Source organism: Mauremys reevesii, linkage group 1 (genome assembly GCF_016161935.1).
Source record: "Mauremys reevesii isolate NIE-2019 linkage group 1, ASM1616193v1, whole genome shotgun sequence".
Classification (NCBI taxonomy): Eukaryota; Metazoa; Chordata; order Testudines; family Geoemydidae; genus Mauremys; species Mauremys reevesii.
The window spans coordinates 214,414,019-214,436,170 of record NC_052623.1 but is presented as its reverse complement, the minus strand read 5'-3'; the positions used below and the strand labels follow the sequence as shown (position 1 = coordinate 214,436,170).

The 22,152-nt window shown below is 47.1% G+C and overlaps 1 protein-coding gene across 7 annotated transcripts in view; it reads right to left on the bottom strand.

The window, feature by feature from the left end:
* The window catches only part of NCAPD2 (non-SMC condensin I complex subunit D2), a 51,362-nt gene that overhangs the window by 19,687 nt on the left and 9,523 nt on the right, over positions 1-22,152 (bottom strand). For 5 of the 7 annotated variants that reach the window (XR_005598261.1, XR_005598263.1, XM_039538014.1 and 2 more), the window contains 17 exons: positions 21,050-21,247; positions 20,716-20,850; positions 20,063-20,147; positions 19,547-19,724; positions 19,134-19,261; positions 18,609-18,809; positions 17,184-17,358; positions 12,345-12,429; positions 11,067-11,200; positions 9,794-9,926; positions 6,323-6,407; positions 6,073-6,234; positions 5,598-5,812; positions 2,885-2,996; positions 2,417-2,540; positions 2,054-2,209; positions 1,637-1,814 (listed from right to left, as the gene is read on the bottom strand). Coding sequence is in view for 5 of the 7 variants with exons in the window: in XM_039538014.1 (XP_039393948.1) it covers positions 1,637-1,814; positions 2,054-2,209; positions 2,417-2,540; positions 2,885-2,996; positions 5,598-5,812; positions 6,073-6,234; positions 6,323-6,407; positions 9,794-9,926; positions 11,067-11,200; positions 12,345-12,429; positions 17,184-17,358; positions 18,609-18,809; positions 19,134-19,261; positions 19,547-19,724; positions 20,063-20,147; positions 20,716-20,850; positions 21,050-21,247 (2,484 nt within the window). In the remaining 2 variants the exon portion in view is untranslated. The remainder of the gene's footprint in view (positions 1-1,636; positions 1,815-2,053; positions 2,210-2,416; positions 2,541-2,884; positions 2,997-5,597; positions 5,813-6,072; positions 6,235-6,322; positions 6,408-9,793; positions 9,927-11,066; positions 11,201-12,344; positions 12,430-17,183; positions 17,359-18,608; positions 18,810-19,133; positions 19,262-19,546; positions 19,725-20,062; positions 20,148-20,715; positions 20,851-21,049; positions 21,248-22,152) is intronic. The other 2 variants (XM_039537988.1, XM_039538004.1) reach the window with 1 other exon arrangement.

The following is a 22,152-nucleotide window of genomic DNA, read 5'->3' as shown; positions in this document are numbered from 1 at the left end:
AACTCCTTGACTATCTTAGAGGTAGGGGAAAAACCTTAATTTACAGAGTAAGAGGTTATGCCCAGGAGGAGGCTACCAAGCAAGTTGAGAGAATGGAGCGTTAATGACTAAACATAGGACTTCCCAAGAACAGCGCTGACCCACTAGGGAATCACATTTAATGAGGCTGAACGCAAGACTGAAGAGGTAGGCTCTCAAGACTGGCATCCTTTAATAGTACTAGATATGGGTTTTCAAAGCAGTTTGTCCTCTGGATCCAGACTCAAAATAGTGAGCACTTGAGCCAGTAAGTGAAGCTCCCAAGGAGACCTGAAATTTCCTTGGCACATTCAGTAGATAGTTAGAAAACAAACTCTAAGCCCTGTTCAGCAAGAAAACCTTCAGTTAAAGGAGGTCTGAACAGTGGTTCAGCTCAAAGAGCTGCTGTCCCAGCTCATGCCTGATAGAAGCCAATCAGGAACCCCTCTTTCCTCAGGGTTTGAAGAATCTCCACACACCTTGGACACAGGGAAAGCCAAATGGCACATACTCACAGAGAAGTAGGTGTGGGCACCAAGAGATGTATGCAAGTGGGAGGTACTCCTCCTCTGGAGGAGTTGTTAAAGTGTACACGTGTCTGACCATATAGTAATACAGGGGTCAGCAACCTCTGGCACGCGGCTTGCCAGGGTAAGCACCCTGGCGGGCCAGGCCAGTTTGTTTATCTGCCGCGTCGGCAGGTTTGGTGGACCACGGCTCCCACTGGCCGCGGTTCGCCATCCCAGGCCAGTGGGGGTGGCGGGAAGCTGCGGCCAGCACATCCCTCGGCCCGCGGTGCTTCCCGCCACCCCCACTGGCCTGGGACGAAGAACCGCGGCCAGTGGGAGCTGCAGTCCGCCAAACCTGCCGACGTGGCAGAGAAACAAACTGGCCCGGCCCGCCAGAGGTTGCTGACTCTGTAGTAATATTTTCCTCAGCCAGTTCCACCCACTATCTCTGGAAATTCTGCTTCTTTTCAGGCTTGGTTCGGGCACACAAGGTAGAACATAAGGCCACGTGAGCCGAATCAGCAATGCATCTGGCTTGGCAGTGTTTCCAGGCAAGCTGGTTAGACTGTTGGAGCTCCAGCCTTGCTGGGCCCTGTAAGCGTGGTAGGTAGAAGTCTGCTTTAAGTGACAGCCACCAAAGTTGTTTAAGTGTTAAAGGCTAGATGCTGGAGCACACAGTAGTATGTTTGAGGAGAGAACACACAGGGCAGAGATGAGGCACAGGGCTGGTGGTAGTAATTATATGCTGTGGTGACAAAATCTCTAAGATTCAAAGACCAAAATGGACCATTGTGGTCATCCAGTCTGATCTCCTGTAGAACACAGGCCATATATAGAGTCAATGTACTCTGCAGTGGATGGGATTGTCACAAGGATGGTTCTGAGAGAGAGAGAGAGAGAGACCTTCTGAATTTATACAGTCACCAGACAGCATGAGAGAGGGTCCAGGACAGACACGGTCTCCTTGGCCATGTACAAGACAGCTTGGAAACTAGCAACCTCCTCCAGAGCTCCTCACTCTTTGCTTAGATCCCCCGTCCCAACAACCTCCTCTCCATCTCCACACCTCCTCCCTGGGATCCTCCCTAGAATCCCTTGCCATCCCTCACCTTGTTGGAAAGTTCGCTGAAAAAATTCCGAGCCAGACACACAATTTCCTCTTCAGGGTCAATGAGCAGAGCAGCCATCTCACTCACTTGCCCCTTTACTTTCACCATGTCTTTGAGAATCAGGTGGGTCATCACCAGCCCAGCTGTCTGCCTCACACCTTGACAGGGGTCCCGCAGCCTAAGAGAGAAAGATTCAGTTACACAGGGAGCCAATAGGCCATCTGGCTCCCTCCCGAAGAGCCAAGTCTCGTATTTGTTCAGGCATCCCTGCCCCAACCCTTAGCTCTCAAAATCCCTCATCTCCTCAAACCTGGGTTACTATAGCTCCCTCACCTTACTAAGAGGCATTCCCCCGCCTCCCCCCGACATCAGCTGTTCTAAACCCTCCACTCCCAGGGGTGAAAGAAGAGGCTTTACCTGGCATACAGATGGGGGGTCCAGGGCTCCACCAGATTGGGGAAGCGGATAGCTAGGTCTCCTGCTGCAATCATGAGATTGGATCTCACACCTGGTAGGGTGGATTTCTCCAGCATGGTAAACAGAAGGCGCAAATGAGAGTCACAGAACTCAGCACTGAGGGAAAACAAGGTGGGGACAGAGAAGACAAAAGCAAGACTCAATTTTTAGAGCTTCAGTGAGAACAGAGCCAAGGGCACTGTCATCGTACTCTCTCCAGAGAAGGGTGCTATGACATGGGGACAAAGTCACTTCTGGCAGATGTTGCTTTAAGAGGTTAGACTGGGGAGAAAAGAGGATTATGGCCACAAGGCCGGACATTACCTGACCATGCAGAGTTTACCAAGGGCCAGTGCTGCAGCAGCTGAGAGTGCTGGATCATTGTAGAGCCCAGGATTATTGCAGATCTTGAGCACCAGGGGAATAAAGGCAGAGAGCAGCTGCTTCCCTGCAGTGGGGAGAAACACTGTCAGATCTGAGAGAGCATACCCCAAAATGTCTCTCATTTCAAAGGAGATCACATATTTAGTCACAAATTACTTAAGAGTCCACACAGATTTGGTGTCCAACTACAAAAGTGAGGGGACAAGTGCCATCAGAAATTCAGAATCATGAACCTGATGTTATAAGAAATTCACATGAAAAGGAAATTTCCACAGCATTTTAAGTTTCCTGAAGGAATAATTTGTGTGCCTCATGCTGGTTCTCTCACACATTGTGTCCACTCCTTAGGGCATGGCAGATAAAGAAGTACGGACTGGAGGGGAACACTCATCTGGGGGCCACACTCACCATCCAGCAGCTCTGTATCACAGATGTTGCGGATGAGTTCTGCCTCAGTGTCATCAGCTGAGGCACCTACTAGGCCCAGATCCTCCTCCATGGTGGTCTCATTCTCAATGCTCTGTGCAGAGGGAAGGAAGAAGTTCTTGAACAAAAAAAGTTACAGAAAAGACTTTGCATCATACTAGCACCTTTCATGTGGGCTCCAGCGGTGCGATGGGTTAGTGCAAAGTACTTATAAAGCTGTGCTGTGTGGAGTGATGCTGAGGTTATGAGTTCAAAGTGCACCTGGCGCACTAGTTTTTTGGGAGGAGGGATAGCTCAGTGGTTTGAGCATTGGCCTGCTAAACCCAGGGTTGTGAGTTCAATCCTTGAGGGGGCCATTTAGGGAACTGAGGTAAAACACTGTTTGGGGATTGGTCCTGCTTTGAGCAAGGGGTTGAACTAGATGACCTCCTGAGGTCCCTTCCAAACCTGATATTCTATGATCACAAGGGTGGGATGTGGGTACTGATTAACAGCAACATGATAAAAGCTTACAAGATCAAACACAGGATTCAACCCATTTGCCCTCTCTAGTTTGAATAGAATTAGGATAGCGGGGCAGAGGTCTGTCAGTCTGTATTTCATGGTATGGCAACATTGATGAGGGATTTAAAGAAACAAATTCATAAGACCTCTGATCAGCCAAGACAAACTGCATGAGGGACTGGTCTAATACCTATAAGCAACAATGGATGTGCAAATCCAAAAGGCCAGTTACTTTGATTGATGAGGAACTTATAAAAACAGAAGCTCAAACTGGTCCTTCCTTTATATGGAGGACACAGTTTACTACTTCCTCCAGATGGTACTCTGGAATAAACACTCATGGGGAAACATCAATGTAACCTAACCCTTTCTGATGATAAACTATAAACATTTGGGAACTGTATAAGCAGGGTGCATGAGGGATAAAGAGAAGAGTTTTCTGGACACAGCAGAGTGGAGGCTTCTGATCAGGAGGAAAACTGTGTGTATATAATATATTTTGCAACTTAAACTAGTGGAAGTCTCCCTCACTGGGCTTTGCAACATATTAGAGTAGGTCTGATATATGAACTGTTTTTGTTCTACCACCATTTCTTCTATTTTTAATATAGTTTAAGAAAACTACTGTTGTATGTGTAATTTCACAGGCTGTTCCAAAGGAACAAGAATCCCTCAACCTCAGAGAGGCTCCAGAAACTCCTTCATTACCTCCCGCCACCACTTAGTCTTGGTCAGACAAGGCACAGACAAAAGACATCTGCCACTGAAGTGCATTGCAAAAGTCTGTGTCAGGTGAACACAGAAAAGAAGCCAAAAGGCCAAAGATGCTGGGGAGTGCCAGTGCCAGGAATTACATGGGACAGGAAGAGAAGAGGGGAGCATGGTTAGGACACCTGGGTTCATTCTCCTCCCCGCCACATCCCAAACTCAAGGGCATCAGGGGATCTTTAGTGAACATGAGAGGTCAAGACCTCAACCATCTCTGATCTGAAACATCTAACAGTGCCCCCAGCACTTGGTTTGAGCACTGGATCAGTACTCTTCAGAGGGAGAGAGAGTCTCAACTGTTGTACAAGGTGGATAAAAACTGAAAACTCAACTTTTAAAAATTAAATACAGGTTCATTTTGTATAAATAACTATTTACATTAAATATGAAAATATGACAACTTATGTTAAGACCTATTCTTACTATAACACATTAAAAACATTTAATTTAAAAATACAAAAAATAATATTGAGCAGTACATGTTGGCTGCTAAGTTTAAAAGAAAGTCAAATCACTGAACCGGAGGAAGTCATTCGCTAAGCACCTGTAACAAGTTTGTTGAAATGCTAAACTAAATTTTGAAGGCAATAGCCTCTTCAGAGAGAATATTTTTTCATTTCAGATTATTCAACAAGTTCAGTTCAATGACTAGTTCATTCAAAGTTAAAAAGCCAATGGGAGTTGAAAAAGTAGGAAACCTAGTTTTTCCTTTCCAGTCTATGAATAAGAACTAGGTGAGAGGATGAGATCTACCAGTTCTAAAATCGCGAAGAATATGGTTAGCAGAAACAATTACTTCAATTCACTAACTACAGAGGATATTTCATTTGTTTAATAATCAGTTAATTTTAAATGCAAAACATCTTTTAATAACCTTTTTTCCTCAGTTTTTCATATGTATCCAGTATATTTAAAGTAGATTTACCCAATAGAAAAAAACATTTAAAAATGCTATTTTTGTGCATTTAATTAAATTTGAATTTCCAACCAAACAGAGCTTGACACAAATCACAAGTAAAAAAATTTAGTAAATAAGAAATACTAAAAATCACCAAATTCTAACATTAATGTATCCTCTTGGTTAGCAAAAAGAAGCACTAAATTTAGTGTGAAGGCTATATCAACATGTTTTAATGGTTACCACCAACCAATGATAATCAGCCTCTCTTTAGGAAAAGGGCTAAAAAGTTTATATATAAAACAAGATTTAAAAAACAAAACAAAAACAAAACAAAACAGCCACACCAATAATTTAATCCAAGGTTTCCTGCTTGCTGATTTAAACTGTGATTAGAATCAGTGATTTAAATCAATCCACAGTGGTCTTGCACACCACTCCTTACAGAACAGTTCTCCCTAGAAACTTCCTGGAGCAATGACTGAGGAGGAATGGGCTATACATATGAAGGAGCTCAATTCTCACCTTGGCACTCTGCTCCTTGGTGCTGTTGACATGTTTCTTGGCCTCCTGCTCCTCCCCAAGGACACGGCGCCTACGAAGCTCTGCACTCACTGCCCGCTCCAGATGCACAACCTGCTGTAAGGCCACATTTCCCACGAGGGAGAGCAGATGTGTCAGCAGGAAGGTAGGGAGAGTGTTGGCACCGCCAGGAATGCTGCTTGGAGAAGTCCCTGGTTCCGATAGGTGGAAAAGGAAGGAGTCAAAATTCATAGAACAACTCCTCTGGACTTACAGTCTGTTAATTATCATCAGCAAGTCTCAATGACTCTGCACCCCACCTCTACACTTCTGGACATCCAGCTCACTGCACCCTCATCCCCTTCCAATCCAGCTTCTTTCGGAGCCACGTCACCATGCCTCCCCAACCTACCTCCCCCAGGGGCAGCTGATTGCAATGCTGCAGGCTATGGGAGCAGACCTCCTCCATCCACCTCACCTGTTTCCACCCCTTGTGGCTCCTGAACCCTCTCTAGAGCCTGTTGGCTACAACACTGCAGGATTTGGGCACATATTTCCTCAGGCCCTTCTGCTAACTGGTAGATGAGGGTTATTGCTGACTCCATGAAGGGGATCCAGAGTGTGCTTGGCTGGACAAAGCCTGGTGAGTACAAAAGAGAACCACATGTTACACAGGCCAGACATATCAACAACACCTACCCCATACCCTGAAGCTTCCTTGACCTCACCTGTGGTCACAGCCTCACTCAGGTGTTTAAACAGCTGGTGTGTCTGCGGCAGCCGGAAAGGAGCATGGTTCTTCCCCTCAGCTGGCTGTAGAGAAAACCCCAGACAGATGGGTAACCTTAGCTTACTCACAACCTCCTCTACCCTCCTTCTCCCTCCCTCTGTGTTGCCGAGAGGCTCTTTCTTTTCACACTCATACTACTAGATACCAGTGTGTTATACTGATGCTAGAGCCATCCAGAATGTTTTGGGGGAGCAATTCTAGAGTCACTTGAGAGCCCAAGCAATACAGAACAAAAAAGTGGTTCCTGCCCCTTTCTGAAGTTACAATGGTCACACTGCATCATGCAGAAAGACTGCAGCTATAGGCCAAAAAGGAAGCTTCCAAGCCAAGACGGCCAATCCTACTTTTGAGCTTGTTCTATCAGTTATCCCCTTGGAGTACCACTTGATCCTGCTTTCCAACCAGGTGAACATGTAAATGCTGAAAATATTCTAATGCTATTATATTAATCAACAGAATGCCTTCACCTGGGGTACTATGACCAGTTCAGGTCATAACCCACCACAGTCAAGGGGAGCAGCTGGAGTGCTGGCTATGCAGGGGCCTTGGCCAACTGGACTTTCAGGCCTCATCTTAGGTGGTGCAAAATGAGTTTCCTTCTCACTCAAGGGCTGATAGTTTCGTAGGTGAGTTTAAGGGACAGAATGAGGGGTCACTGGAGCCTGGAGCAGCATCTCAGAAGGTTCTCGATGTGGGGAAGGGGTTGTGGGGCTTCTCTTTATCCCAATGTAAAAACAGGTTACACCAAGCACATCACTGGCTCCCAGGCCTGCAGCATCTCTAACCACCCACCTGTCTCCTCCCAATGTACCCGCAGAATCACCTAGCACTGCTAACATTGGCCATTTTATACCTAGCCTTCTTCTTTGGAATGAAAATTAGTCAGGACAGCTTTAATATAGGTTCCTTAGCTGCAGTCTGAACAGATGATGCCTTAGCAGCTTTCATAGAAGGATCCGTGTCACAGGGTACTCCACTCACCATAGGTGGCACCTCCTCCTGGCTGTTCTGGGGAATAGCTCTCTTCCAGGTCCAACAACTCCCCTTGTGGTATCTCAACCCAATCATCTTCTCTCTCACTCTGTGGCCCCTCTCTCACTCCAGGACCTGCAGCTTCCTCTTTGTAACCTGGCCTGATGGCCAAGTCACTGTGAGGTTTTCCCCTTCTGGCCTAGTTTCACTGGACCTGCTGTCCAGGTACTGCCATTTGTCACTGGCTGGTAGGGGAATCCGGGCATGCCCACTACTCTGGGTTCTAACCCAGGAACCCTACAACATGCAGCCACAGTCTGTGCAGCCCCCCAACCTTGCTGCTCTCTCTCTCTCTGCCCTACTTTCTACCCACTTTCCACATGCTCTCTTCTCCATCACTCTCTTTTCTGAGTACAGCCTTCCCTCAGGCCAGGCTCTCAAGGTCCTTCTCTTTCCCTGGGTTCCCTCCTTCCCCCTCTAATGCAGAGTGGCTGCAGACTTCCTCACTGCCTCCATTTCTGTTGCCAGCTCCCCGGCTTTATACTAGCCCAGCTCATACCTGCTCAGCTGAGTGTCATATTCCAATCAGGGGTTAATTCTCCAGCTTAAGCTCTTCATTTGTGGCCTTTCACACTAATGGGCCCTTTCCTAGCTTCCTCTCTTTCAGGGCTGGTGTGGATTTGAACACATCACGATTTTTATGAAGCAACTGCAGAATGTGGGACCCCCCCCCAAACCACTTCTTAGGCACCTTAGCCTTACTTGATGATGCAGTACATGTCAAACACAGACCCCCCCTTAGCCTTAGGATCTGAAGGCATCCCAGCCAAAACCAGAAGGCCTAGCAGTGAGAGCTGCCTTAATCAGGTGCACCTACAATAAGTTCCGCCTCCCCTTATGTGCTCTGTGTGTTAAGATCCAACAGATGGAACACCAAGAAGAATGGCCTTCTCTGAGGCACTTAGACACATCAGATGCCAGGAAGACCACTAGGCAGGAAGCAAAATCTCTTGAAGCCTGCTTTTTTTTTTTTCAGATCTGCCATCCCACGAAACCCAGCCAAAAAAATTAACTATTTAACACTACAACTGACAAGGCACTAAGGTAGAAGAAAACCCTGGATCCTTAGGATTGGAGCAATTCACTTCCATCTGGTGCTTGCAGTTGGAAGCAACTGAGATGGTGAAGGGCGCAGTGCTCATTTATATAGCCTTGAACTCAATGTTCACAGACACTGAGGGGATGGGCAGGAGGGAGTGCGTGTGGGCTCCAACAGGCATTGCTTGGAGAAGGGTCCACTCTTAGGCAGCACATTACCCACAAATGGGAATATACAGAGCTACCATGAAGAATCCCGATTTATCCTGCTAGTTTATGAAAGTCTCCTTACTACACGTCCACAGAGCCATACTATAGGTTTTGTCCACCACTGGCAAGGCTAGCCATAATCCTTTTCTGTCTACACCAGTGTCTAAATGAGACTTCCTTGTAGAGGACAGCCCCTATTCACAATTTCAGGGGATTAACTTTTCTTTTTCAAATGTTTGTTTTCAAAGTCCAAGCAGCCAGTCTGAGCCTGTTGGGTCTGAATGCAAAACAAGGTCTTAAATCAGAAGATAGATTCCATAACACAGAATATCAGTAGACTGGATGTTAGACTGATTGAATCTGAAAAAAAATCAAGGCCTCTTGGGTCAGCAAAGGGTGTTCAATATCACTAAAGCCCTTTCTAAACCTTTTGGATGGCCCTGTGGGCAAGACAGAGCAAAAACACATCCAACAACCTGGTTGGCCATATCTGAGACAGGCTCTCCCATTGCATCACCTTTTTCTGGAAGGGTACTAGACAGCAATCTGGGAGCCTTGGTATTGTCTGGGGAGCAAAAAAGCTCTATTGTGTCCCAATTCTTAAGTCTAGGGCTGCAAACACCTAGGAGTGTCCACCTATAAGGGACCACTTCACTTGCTGTATTCTCTGGGGATTGAGCCAGTCCACTGCACTGTTTGACCTTCCCTTTACATGTAAAACTTCAAATGCAATTCTTCCACCAATATAAACAAAAGGTCTGAACCTGATGCTATGAGAGTTTAGGACACATGGTTTGAAGGAACAGACTCCCCAGCTGGTCAAGCTGGCCTCCAGCTCAATTACCGCTCTGGAAGCTCACTGATGGGAAAACAATTGGAGACTCTGCTGTCCTAGTTTCCAACAAATAAAGTTAGCCTTACCTTGCCAGTGATGGACAGAAATGGTTCCACTTACACCTTCCAGTCTACATTGTGGAGGCATCATATGGATGTGTGGACCTAGACTTGATAAATACCTATTTTCCTATGAATTAGATGCTAACGGAGAGATGATCTAACAATGGCAGCTCATCTAAGATGCCCAAGATTTCTGGTTCTGGGGCACTCACTTGCAAAGTACTAGCCTTACCTTGTTGCTGCTGGCAAGTTTGGAGATGGCACTGCACACTTCTTGGGCGAGGCGATAGTCTTCAATTACCTTCTCATCTAGCCCAGTCATCACCAGAACATCGAGGTTACTGCCCACAATCTCTGGCTTTCCCCTTAGTGGCAGTGGTTGGGGGAAAATGCATGCAATTAGGTAGGGTTGCTCTTGAAGGCTTACATCAAATATGTGAAAACAGCTAAAGTTTACTTTGTGCCCCAGGGAAGAGGGGGGACGTGAGCCTGAGGAAACAGCTGCCAACTGACATCAGCTGAGAGACAGTAAACCAAGTTCTAGGGGGGTGGGGTATTACATATGCTCTGGTCGGGGGGCAGCAGCATTGAAACAAGGTAAACTGGACAATCCATCACTTTAGCTGAAACAATGTTGCAAACCTCTTCTCCGCCTCAAGAGCAGAGAAGATGTTTGGGGTAATGAAAGGAGAAGCAGCAGCAGCTGACATTCTTACAGGAGGAGTCCAGCAGCTCAGGGTAGTTCTGCTCCCTCCTCCCCCGGGGAGAGAAATGGGTCAGTCTGCTTTGCAAATGCTGCTGAAAGTTACCCTAAGGCTGCGCAGCAGTAATATCTTTGAGGATCTATACTTAACACTTGTGACATGATCTGGCTGCAGCCCCTGGGATGAAGGGGGCTACATGGACCTCACTGGGGATTCTCCAGTATAACATCAAGAGTTCTGGAAACACCTGCCAGGTGGATCACTGGCTGATGCAATAGTGGATGTGAGGACCAGTGGGGGCAGGTATGTGCTCTCAAGGGTCATTGGGTTGGGAGATAAAGAACAACCCCCCGCCCCTCCCCCCATGTCCCAAAATGTAAAACTATCTCCTGCCCTGACCAAAGTGGGGATGGAAAGATACATCTCCCCTGCAATGTCAAAAAGTCTTCAAATACCCCTATTCAGTAGCTTCCCCCATCTGTACAATGCAGCTGTAACTAGGTACCCAGAACTGTAGTATAACATACCATAAAAAAGGGAAAGTAGCCTAGCTTAGAACACTGGGAATTCAGTATCAAGTTAACAACCTAGAGAACCTGGGGCTGGTGGGGGACAGTATTTTGATGTCTAATTCAAGTATTCATTTCTGAATGATCCATTTCTGCAGAAATCAGGGTCCTTGCCACAGAATCTAGAGCCAGATGCTGCAGCCCACAAAGGCATATATAAATCAACTCTGGGAAGACTCCTTGCTTTCACAGGATCAGTACTGATACAGAAAGACCTGAACTATGGGCTCACCGTGCCATCATCCCCAGCAGCATGACAGCAGCACAGCGCTCCAGTGCTGAACACTGTGATTTCTCAGTGAACTGCTCCCAGAGCAGGTGGACCACAGGTGGCTTTATTTCATCTTTCTGCACAAACTCTGAGATCTGGAGAGAAAGGGGACAAGAACTAAGGATGCAAGAATACAGCAAGTGGGACATGTTTCACACCCTCATGAGGGGATCTTATTGGGATGGCTAGATTACTGTGATGTGATGGGGTATACAAACCCCACACTGAAGAACAAGGGAGCTTCCCAAATGACCAGTGCCTAAAGGCCCCTCCCTGAGGGAAGGGAGGGACAGATTTTGACGCACACTAAGAGGGAATTATTCTTATTTCTTATCATCGCAGTTTATTTGGGTTAATTCCACTTGCTTTTTGCTCATGGACTACCCAGGAAGGAGACCTTAAAGCAGCCTATCCAGACGGCCACGGTCACCACAGAGGCAGAGCAGCCTTTGGCACAGGGGCGGGCAAACTTTTTGGCCTGAGGGCTGCATCGGGTTTCCAAAATTGTATGGAGGGTCGGTTAGGGGAGGCTGTGCCTCCCAAAACAGCCGGGTGTGGCGTAGCCCAGCCCCACTCCCTATCCAACCCCTCCTGCTTCTCACTCCCTGACACTCCCCCTGGGACTCCTGCCCCATCCAACCCCCTGACCACACCTGGAACCCCTGCCCTTGACTGTCCCCCACCACCCCATCCAATCCCCCCCACCCCTTTCCCCATTCAACCCCCATTCCCAGCCCTGACTACCCCGACCCCTAGCCACACCCATGCCCCCAACCACCACCCTGAACTCCCCTGTCTTCTTTCTCCAACCCCCCCCTGCTCCCTGACTGTGCTGCCTGGAGCACTGGTGGATGGCAGCACTACAACCACACCATCTGACTGGAGCCAGCACAGCACAGAGCACCAGGTCAGGCCCTGGCTCTGCAGCTGCACTGCCCCAGGAGCTGGCAGCCCGCCGCCCAGAGCATTGTGGCAGGTGAGCTGAGGCTGCGGGGGAGGGGCCGGGTGCTAGCCTCCCAAGGCAGGAGCTCAGGGGCTGGGAAGGAGAGTCCCACGGGCCGGATGTGGTCCACGGGCCATAGTTTGCCCACCTCTGCTTTGACAGGATACACCCAGTGGGGAGGAGAACACAAGCCCAGCCACAAGGAGGCACCAGCAGCAGTCAAACCCTTCACAGCGAGCAGGACAAAGGCTCAAAATCTTGGACAGAATCTGAAGCAGGGTGGGACTAGTACTTACTATTTCCCCTAAGCACTGAATGGTCCCTAGTGATGCATCTACCATGAGGAGGGAAAGAGACCGCACCAGACTCTCCGCCCTGGCCCTGTACAGGAGATAAGCAAACAAAAAGACAATTTACATGCAACTACCTCCATGATCCAAATTCCACACACAGCAATCCAGTCCCTGAAGTGTAGTGTGCATGCACCCCCTTCTCCCAGCAGGATGCATAAACATCTGGGAATAGGGAACCAAGAGATGCTCACATGAAAGCCATTCTCAGAACAGAGAATATAAACACAACAGCAAGGTTCAGAAAAAGCATTAGGGAACTGGCAGTGATCTCATGAAGATGGGCAAAAACATCTGTTTTAGGTCCCATGGGAATGGAAAGATATCCAGCAGCACAGTGCAGCCTAGAACTGCACAAGTGTAGGTAATGACTCAGAAGGAAGAGCATCTTTACGGACAGAGTTGCACGGGCAGCTATGGGGAGCCCGCCCGGAGTTGCAAATCTTCCAACTGCCCTCGACCAGGTGGGGACATGGCTGGGGCTGCTCTGAATCCCCCTCCCTCCTGCCAGGCAGGTGGAGGGTCTGCCACAGGTCCCCAGCTGGGCTCTACGCTGGCATGTACGTGGGTGTGTGACGACCAGTGGAGCTGCCATGGGGCTGCTCAGGTCCCGTGCCTAGGGCGGGTGGAGGGTCCACCATGGCTCCCCACAACTGCCTGCCTGTAGCCAAGCAGTGGCTCTGAGCCACCCTCCTCCCTAGCCGGAGCCGGGTCAGGGAGAGCCCCTGACCAGGGCAGGTGGAGGGACCCAGGCTCCCCACAGCTGGCAGCATGTCTGTCCCCAATCCAGCTCTGGCTGAGGAGGGGGGCAGCTTAGAGCCGCAGCCCAGCCACAGTAAGAGATGGACAGGCAGCTGTGGGGACCCTCCACCTGCCCTGGTTGGGAGACCCAAGCAGCCCCCAGGCTCCTGTCCCCGCCCCCCAGATCCATGACCAGGGCAGGTGGAGGGTCCATGCCACAGTTCCTCACAGCTGCCTGCCCAGCTCTTACAAATTTTGTATCCGGGCAGGGTTGAGGCTGTATCTGCATCAACACTTTATCCGCGGACCATTTCCGCAGATGCCTGCGGATTTGAAGGGCTCTACTTACTGACTCAAAGTACCATTGTATTCACAGCCTACACACTACTGTAATAATCTTTGTAGAAAGTATGCCTTGTGAAGTATTTGAAAAATAAAACTTTGTTCAATAACACCATGGAGAAATGTATGTAGTAACATTATTTATAAAATCATGAATGATGGTCAAAACCACACAGCTATATCCTGAACAAAGAAGCGTGCATTAACCTGAATTTACAAAACAAGTCAAACAGGCTCCTCGAGAGAGAAGAGATGGCAAGAGACAAAGCAAATATGTATTTCAGCGAACATAAATGAGAAGAACGAACATGGAGCTTCCTTCACTACCAGACTCCATGTTGCCTTCTTTACTGTTTGAATAAACTTTGTTTTGAGAGGTAACCCTCAGAAGAACCCACCTCAAAGGTTAACTGGACTATACAAGAAAAGGGCAGAAAACCCCAAGCTCTCTTTCACCTAAGAAAATAAAGAAAGCAACTCATGACTGGGGGGGGGGGGGAGGGGAAAGAAGGAAGAATCCTGACCTGAGAATTTGATCACCCATGTTGCTAGGAGCATATGGTAAGGAAAATTACCGCGAACCAAGTCTAGCTTGTTAAGTTTTAACTACTAGAAAGTGTTTTATCTTTATTTCTCTTGTAACCATTTCTGACTTGATTACCTCATACCTGAATTCACTTAAAAATTAGGGCTGATGATTAATTGCAGTTTTAATCACACTGTTAAATAGAATATCAATTGAAATTTATTAAATATTTTGGATTTTTTTCTACATTCATATATATTGTATTTTAACTGAAATCAAAGTGTGTATTATTATTACAAATATTTGCCCTGTAAAGAATAGTATTTTTCAATTATCCTCATACAAGTACTATAGCGCAATCTCGGTCATGAAAGTGCAACTTACAAATGTAGATTTTTTTTTAAAAACATAACTGCACTCAAACAAAACGGTGTTTAAATTTTAAAAGCCTACAAGTTCACTCAGTCCTACTTTTTGTTCAGTCAAATCGCTAAGAGAAACAAGTTTCTTTACATTTATGGGAGATACTGTTGCCCGTTCTTACTTTCAAGTGACATTGTAAATAAGAAGCAGTCATTTGTATGGTACTGTTGTAGCCGGCACTGCAAGGTATTTGTGTGCCAGATATGCTAAACATTCCTATACCCATTCATGCTTCGGCCACCATTCCAGAGGACATGCTTCCATGAGCATGATGCTCGTTAACAACAACGAAAAATAAAATAAAAATAAAAAAAATGCTTAATTAAATTTGTGACTGAACTCCTTGGGGAGAACAGTATGTCCCCTGCTCTGTTTTACCTGCATTCTGCCATATACAGTAACTTCTCACTTAACGTTGTCCTGGATAACATTGTTTCATTGCTGATAAATTAGAGAACATGCTCGCTTAAAGTTGTGCAATGCTCCCTTATAACATTTTTTGGCAGCTGCCTGCTTTGTCCACTACTTGCAGAAACAGCAGCCCGTTGGAGCTAGCTGGTGGTGGCTTGGAATCAGGATGGACCCGGCAGTCCCCCTCCCCCAAGTTCCCAGTGCGGCAGCCACCCAGCAGGCTATCAATTGCTGGTCAGTTCAGCTGTCCCTCCCCTCATTGCCTGGTGCTGATCTTGCCTCCTGCTTGCTGTGAGGAGAGGGGAAGGAGGGGTGCTAATGTCAGCGTGTCCCCCTCCCTCAGCTCCTTTACCCCATCTCCACAGAACGCGAGGGGGGGGGCGGGAGGAAGAAGAGACACACTACAGGACTCAGGGGGCTTGCTGGAAGCAGCTGCTGTCTCAACTTGCTGATCTACTTAAAAAGGCAGTGTACTTAGAGTGGGGTCAGCGTACCTAAAGGGGCATTGCCCCTTTCTCACACACACGGTGTGTGTGTGTGTGTGCGCGTGCGTGCCATGCTGTATCTCCTATGTCCATTTGTACTGTCTTGTAGAGTGTGAGGCTACATTAAACAACGTGTTAACCCTTGACGGCTCAGCTGAGTGCTAGATCATCATTTACCAGTAAGGCATTCCCTGGGAAATATCCCACCCTTGACTCCACCACCTCAACCAAGCTTCACAATCATCCTAACCTCCATTTACATTAATTCTTTTGGGGAAATTGAATTAGCTTAACATTGTTTCACTTAAAAGTAGCATTTTTCAGGAACATATCTACAATGTTAAGTGAGAAATTACTGTATTTCATGTTATAGTAGTCTCAGATGATGGCCTAGCACACGTTCATTTTAATAACACTTTCACAAAACGAGAAGTAGGTACCAATGTGAGATTTCTAAAGATAGATACAGCACTTGACCCAAGGTTTAAGAATCTGAAGTGCCTTCCAAAATCTGAGAGGGATGAGGTGTGGAGCATGCTTTCAGAAGACTTAAAAGAGCAACACTCCAATCTGGAAACTACAGAACCCGAACCACCAAAAATCAACCTTCTGCTAGTGACATCTGACTCAGATCATGAAAATGAATGTGCATCGGTCTGCACTGCTTTGGATTGTTATCTAGCAGAACCCATCATTAGCATGGACACATGTCCCCTGGAATGGTGGTTGAAGCATGAAGGGACATGAGAATGCCTGTTCTCACTTTCAGGTGATATTGTAAACAAGAAGTGGGCAGCATTATCTTGTTCAGAATTGGCTGAACAAGAAGTAGGACTGAGTGGACATGTAGGCTGTATAGTTTTACATTGTTTTATTTTTGAGTACAGTTGTGTGTGTGTAAAAAAACTGCAAAAAAACCCACCTACATTTGTAAGTTGCACTGTCACAAAGATTGCACTACAGTACGTGCATGAGGTGAATTGAAAAAATACTATCATTTTTACAGTGCAAATATTTGTAATAAAAATATATGCTTTGATTTAAATTAGAACACACAATATATGAAACTGTAAAAAACATCCAAAATATTGAATACATTTCAATTGGTATTCTATTGTTTAACAAGGGGATTAAAACTGCAATTAAGAAAATTAATCATGATTAATTTTGAGTTAATTGCATGATATAACTGTGATTGACAGCCCAAGTTGTAATTGAAATCAATACATTTGGAAATGTAGAAAACACATCCAAAATATTTAAATAAATGTATTCTATTGTTTAACAGTGCGATTAATCGTGCAATTAATTTTTTTAATCACTTGACAGCACTACTTAAAATCCTATCTTCTTCAATCTAAATCAATCCAGTGTTTCGTAACTCCAGTTAAAGTAGCAAACCTTTACAGGGACAACGGACCTTTAATATCTGACCTGCCCAGGGGAGGGCTGGACCACACAGAACACGTTTTCAGGACTGGGAATGGGTTGGGGACAGCTGGCAAGTACTAATCAATGCTGGTGGAAGCCAGAGAGTGTGACTGGAGGGTTGCTGACTGGCTGCTGGACCAGGGCTGCAGCTATACACAGACACACAGGGTGTGACCTACATGTTGGCAAGCTGTGAGTGGCCCAGCTTGATAGCTACAACAGCAAAGCATTGCAAGGCACTCAAGGTTGCAGGGCAGGCAATGACAACCCCTCAGTGGTCTGGATTGCACCCCAGAACTTCACTCCCACCCCCACAGCTCAGCGCCCACTAGCATTTCAGCTCAGTATGAAGTTTGACCACTGTTCATACTCCACTTCCAACAACACCTCCTAGGAGATATAGCCTCTAATTTGGGGGTTCCATACCTTTCCGAGTCCCCACTGGGGCTCAGGTAGAGCCTCCTGTAGGCGCTTAGCACAGTTTCTCTAATACCTGGCTCCTTAGACCATATAAGAGGAAGCATCCTTTGGACTCCATGCAGTGCCTGGGGGACACCAAACTGCGAGACTGTCACAAAGAACTCAATGGCCTCCTGCACCACTAGGGGGAGTAGAGAGAAATGTCAGTTCAGCTTTACACAGTCCCGGGCAGAGACATCATTTATTTCTTAATTATGTACCCATTGTTCTTCCAGCAAACCTATAACCCACATACCAAAGATTCCCTCCCCCCCCCCCCCCTCCCCCGCCACAATATTGTCCCCTCCCTTGTGGAGCAGAGACGTGGCTACTACCGCACTTTCAGCAGTGTCCCCCCCGCTCCCAAAAAACAGAACCAAACACTCTGTATTTGATTCTGAGTTGAGAACATGTTTCCAGAGCCATGGCCTGCAATTTGTGAACAAAAGCATTTTGAAACAGATTTTTTTCCCCCATAGTAGCTGCTTTAAATCACTTGCTATTTCTTCCCTACTGCAGCTATTGAGCAGCATGCCTGCCAGCCACACACTGTTGTACAAGAAAATGGTATAACTGATCCAGTTGCTCCATAGCCTCTTTCTCTACCAGCCTATAGGAGCCCCAGGCAGAGTACAATAAGAGCTTGAGTGGCTCCATGAGAGAGCAAAGATGCTTCCTGTGGCCCCCGCTGCTGCTGCCCAGCAAACCAGAAGAAAAAGGTGGCCGGGGAGAAAGAAAGAAAGAATTATTTACAGCTTTCTGATTCTCCTCCCCACCTCTTACACAGGTTTAGCACACCCAGAGATCTGTTCCAACATGAACCAGCTGGCTATTGCTCCCCAGGGGCCATACACCAGCTGTGATTAGCCACAGCATAGCATGCACCTCCAGCCACTCTACTCCTTGCTCTTCTGCACACCTGGGAACTGTGCAGCATGGCAACATAGAAGCCAGACATGCTGGCTCTTTGTCTATAGCAGGGAAACACCCAACAAGAGAGCTGCAGGGGGTGTCCACTACTTGAATACCACCCAAGCAGAAAAGGGCAGAGAACCTGCCCCTAAGAATTGATTGTGGCCAACCTGACATTTTGAAATATTTTCAGCTTTCAGGCTTAAGAGGCTGGATTCTCTACATTTACCTAAAAAACTTGCTGAGGCTTTTAGATACCAGAGGAAGCCCTTCTCCCCACAAGACTGCACTTTCCTCAAGTTAACCCTTTTGACTGGTACTGTGAGCCCAATGTAAACCAGGTAGGCAAGCCCCCAAGGCACCTGTCCAGGCTACTCCAGTCCCAGCCTCTCCGACGTATGCAAAATAGAGTTCTCGTACACCAAGCTTAGGACTCTGGAAATCTTAATGTGTAGGATGATCTGTGTCTACCCAACCTACCAGAGACGGAGCTTTCGTACATCATCCTGCTGACCACACTCAAGGCTTCAGTGATTTTCATAGAGAAGCTGTGGGCATCTTGCAGATACTGCACCAGCATTTCCTGCTTAACCAGCTCAGATTGTGGCTGCTCCTCTATTACAGGGTCTTCATCCCCACTGCTATGCAAAGGTTGTTGGATATTGTTTTCCAGGTTGGAATCTACACAGCAAGAATAATGATCCATAAACAATGCTGGGGGCAGGAGAAACTGCTTTGGCCAATATCCCTTCACCCCTGGTGACCTAAACCAAGAGCCCCTCTCCGAACACCACAATCTAACAGCAGCTCAGCCAGGCAGTCAAAAGGGAGATTTACACCTAGAGCTGGATTCTCACCACACTGTCAGTGAAGTCTCACTACTATGGTATGGTGCAATACAAGCAGAGACAGGGTTGAATAAAAGGGATATAAAGTGTTTCACCTCTATAGTATTAGTATCAATATGGCCCCAGGACAAGAAACTAGCAGGTTCAGAAAAGCTACCTGTGTAGAGTGTCCTCAGAATGCCCAAGATCATGGTTTCCTTGTCACCTTCCAACCCTGAACTGCTGGTGAAGGGCTCCATCCCATGAAAGTGGCACACAGCCATCTCTGTTAGACGGACAGCATGCCTGGACAGAGATGATGCACAGTAAGAAATCATCCACTGGGTGGGGAAGAGTATGTCAGTGAAGAAATCCATCACTCAGCTTTATCCCTGGACCTGTGGCTCCTGTCAGCACCTCCAGCCTACTGTATATACAGCAAAGCTCTTTCCACACAAGTCTTCAAATTTCCCAGGGCTCAGACCTCACCTGACAATAGGATGACATATGGAAGTTCCTAGGGTAACCCTCTTCCCCAGATTGAAGGCCCCATCCGCTCAACTGTGGCCCACTGGAGGGTCTCCCACTCACTTGTAATTTAGCTTCCTCAGTAACTGGATGATGCGCTCAGCCGTATTCAGTGCAGTCTCCTCAACCTCTAGCGTCTCTTCCTCCTCTTCTCCTTGCAATGGGTGAAGGAGCTGATGTATAGTGGCCCTAAGCTCTGGCTGCATGGCCTCCCACTCCTCCTCTGGGGTAATTAGTGCAGCTATGAAAAAGAGGGCAGAGGAAGGGACTGATACAGATATCCAGACCCATTATCCTAAAGTGAGAGAAACAGCTTAGACTGAGATGGGGCTGAGGTCCTGCACGCTCCTCTCTAGATCCCTTTGCTTACCCCTCTTAATCCTCTCTCTCCCTATGGAAAGCTTCTGATGCTTTAGGCCATGATCTAAGGCCAGAGAATCTCAAATGGATATGAGATTGGGGCAAGGCCAACACAGTTTGAGTATGAGCAAGACAGGAGGTAGAATGAGAAGTGCACAGGAACTCCTGCTGAGAGGGCACAGTATATCCACTAGGATGGGGAAAAAAGGAGGAGATTACCAGTTGTTGCTGTATGTTTGTCCCTCATTTCTCGCAGCTTCTGCATCTCTTTCTTGAGTGGCTCAGCCAAATCAGCGCAGCTTAGCTGGGGATGTGAGGGGAGAATGGGAATGTTTCACTCTAGTCTCGATTTTCTTAACTCTTAGGATCCTCCTTGCTCCCCCATCAGCCTGCTTTCAGCTCCCACTTTAAGTACCTCAGGCCTGTAGAAGACACCTGCTTTTGGAAGCTGGAGTAGCTGGTTCTAGTTCACTTCCCAGAACAGGGGCTGCAGTAGGTTGCCTGTCTGTGAAGCTAAGCAGTTTGGGATGAAGTCTAAGTGAAGAAGGAGCTCATGCTGTTGCACAATGACCTAGGGATGCAGTGGAGCAAGATCCCAAAGTCTGAACTAAGATCTCAAAGAAGAATCCCCATTGCAGACTCAAATCAAACTGGGGCAGGTTTTCAGCAGAGTTAAGAGGCATACACCATGCCCCTGCATACATGCAAGCTGCATGAGGGGATGGAAAGCCTAGATATTAGGGCACCTGGATATGAGAAAAAGCAAGGAAGCCTCCAACCTGAGCCATAACCAAAGACTGGTGACCACTCTCTCCCTGGGGGCTCCTGCCCCAGGGGAGGCACAGAAATTCCAGCATAGTACAAAGGGTTACCTTGCAGGAGAAGGGGTTGTTTGAGAGAAATGCAGCCAGCAGCTGGATGGCATTCTTAACCACTGTTACTGATCTGTCTTGGAGACGGCCCACAGCCAGAGACACCACAGCCTGGAACCGAGCCAAGGGCAGGGCCTGCAGCAAAGAGCAGATTGAAGAGGTTACCCAGAAGCCCTGGAGAAATTAGATGCAATCTCTCATTCCTCACTCTGGGAAGGCTCTGCAGCCAAGTTTCCTCAGAGCCCAGCAAGAGGCCTGATGTTCTCCCTCACCCCTCCCTTCACAGGAGAGCAGTTTGAAGCCAACCCCCCAGTCTCCTCACACAGAGATTCACCTTCCGCTGGACAATCCGGGTGAAGAGCTGCAGCACACGGCTGCGCACAAACCCACTGACATCACATAAATGGGCCTGCAGTGTATCCAGGAACTGGTCCCGAGTACCCCTTGCAGCTTCCTCTAGCTGATCTCCACTCAGCACCTGCAGCAACATCTCTGCCATGGCTGTCAGGATGGCATTTCTCATCACATAGCTCTGAAGAGAGAAAATGACTTCATTATACTGGAAGCGAAGGGAGGGCATATTCCTGCAGCCCCCATCCAACCAGGACTCATGCTAAGACAGCAAGGATGGTCCAGTGCTTATAGCACCTAACCTGGGATTTTGGAAACCCAAATTCAATTCCCTGCTCCATCACAGAATTCCTGTGAGACAACAAGCAAGTGTAGCTGAGCCAGGAGGCTGTGTCTCCCAGCCCTCCTATGCACCTAGGTCTGCAGCACCCAATCCATGGAATGAGTATCATTTGTATTTGGTTATGAGCTGAAGGTAAGCCACACCCTGCAGTTTAAATAGAAGCAAATCAGGTTCCTTATTATGGGGAGCACCACTTCCCCCACAGCCCCAAAATAGCTACTGTTCTTTTCCCAATGCATTTTCTCAGCAGCTCCCCTATTGGCCAAATGCTGCATCATGAGGAGGAAAGACAGAAGTTCTGGCTGCTCTGTTGGCCAGGGTTGGCAATTTCCCAGGAAAAACTAGTTTAGGACAGGATGCTGTAAATACCATCTTAAGCCCGGGTTAAATTAGCAAAAATAATTGAATCACCTTCCAGCAAGTACAAAACAACAAACTTTGAATATATCCATTTGAAAAAAAAAAAAAAAAAAAAAACCCTAAGGAATAGGCTCGGTCAAATCCACTACATCAAAGTTGGTCTTCTGCTACAGAATGCTGTATGGCCAAATGGACTTGGGTGGTAGTCTGCAATTTTGCATGCTTCTGATTCCTTAATGCTTCAACCCTGCATTACTGTCAATTCCACATCAAATGTTTTCAACTTTTGTTCATATAATATTGAAAACCAAAATGATTCATAACACGTATAACTTCCTTTAGAAAATACTGAACTGGAAAGTATACACATTCTGATGTTCGGT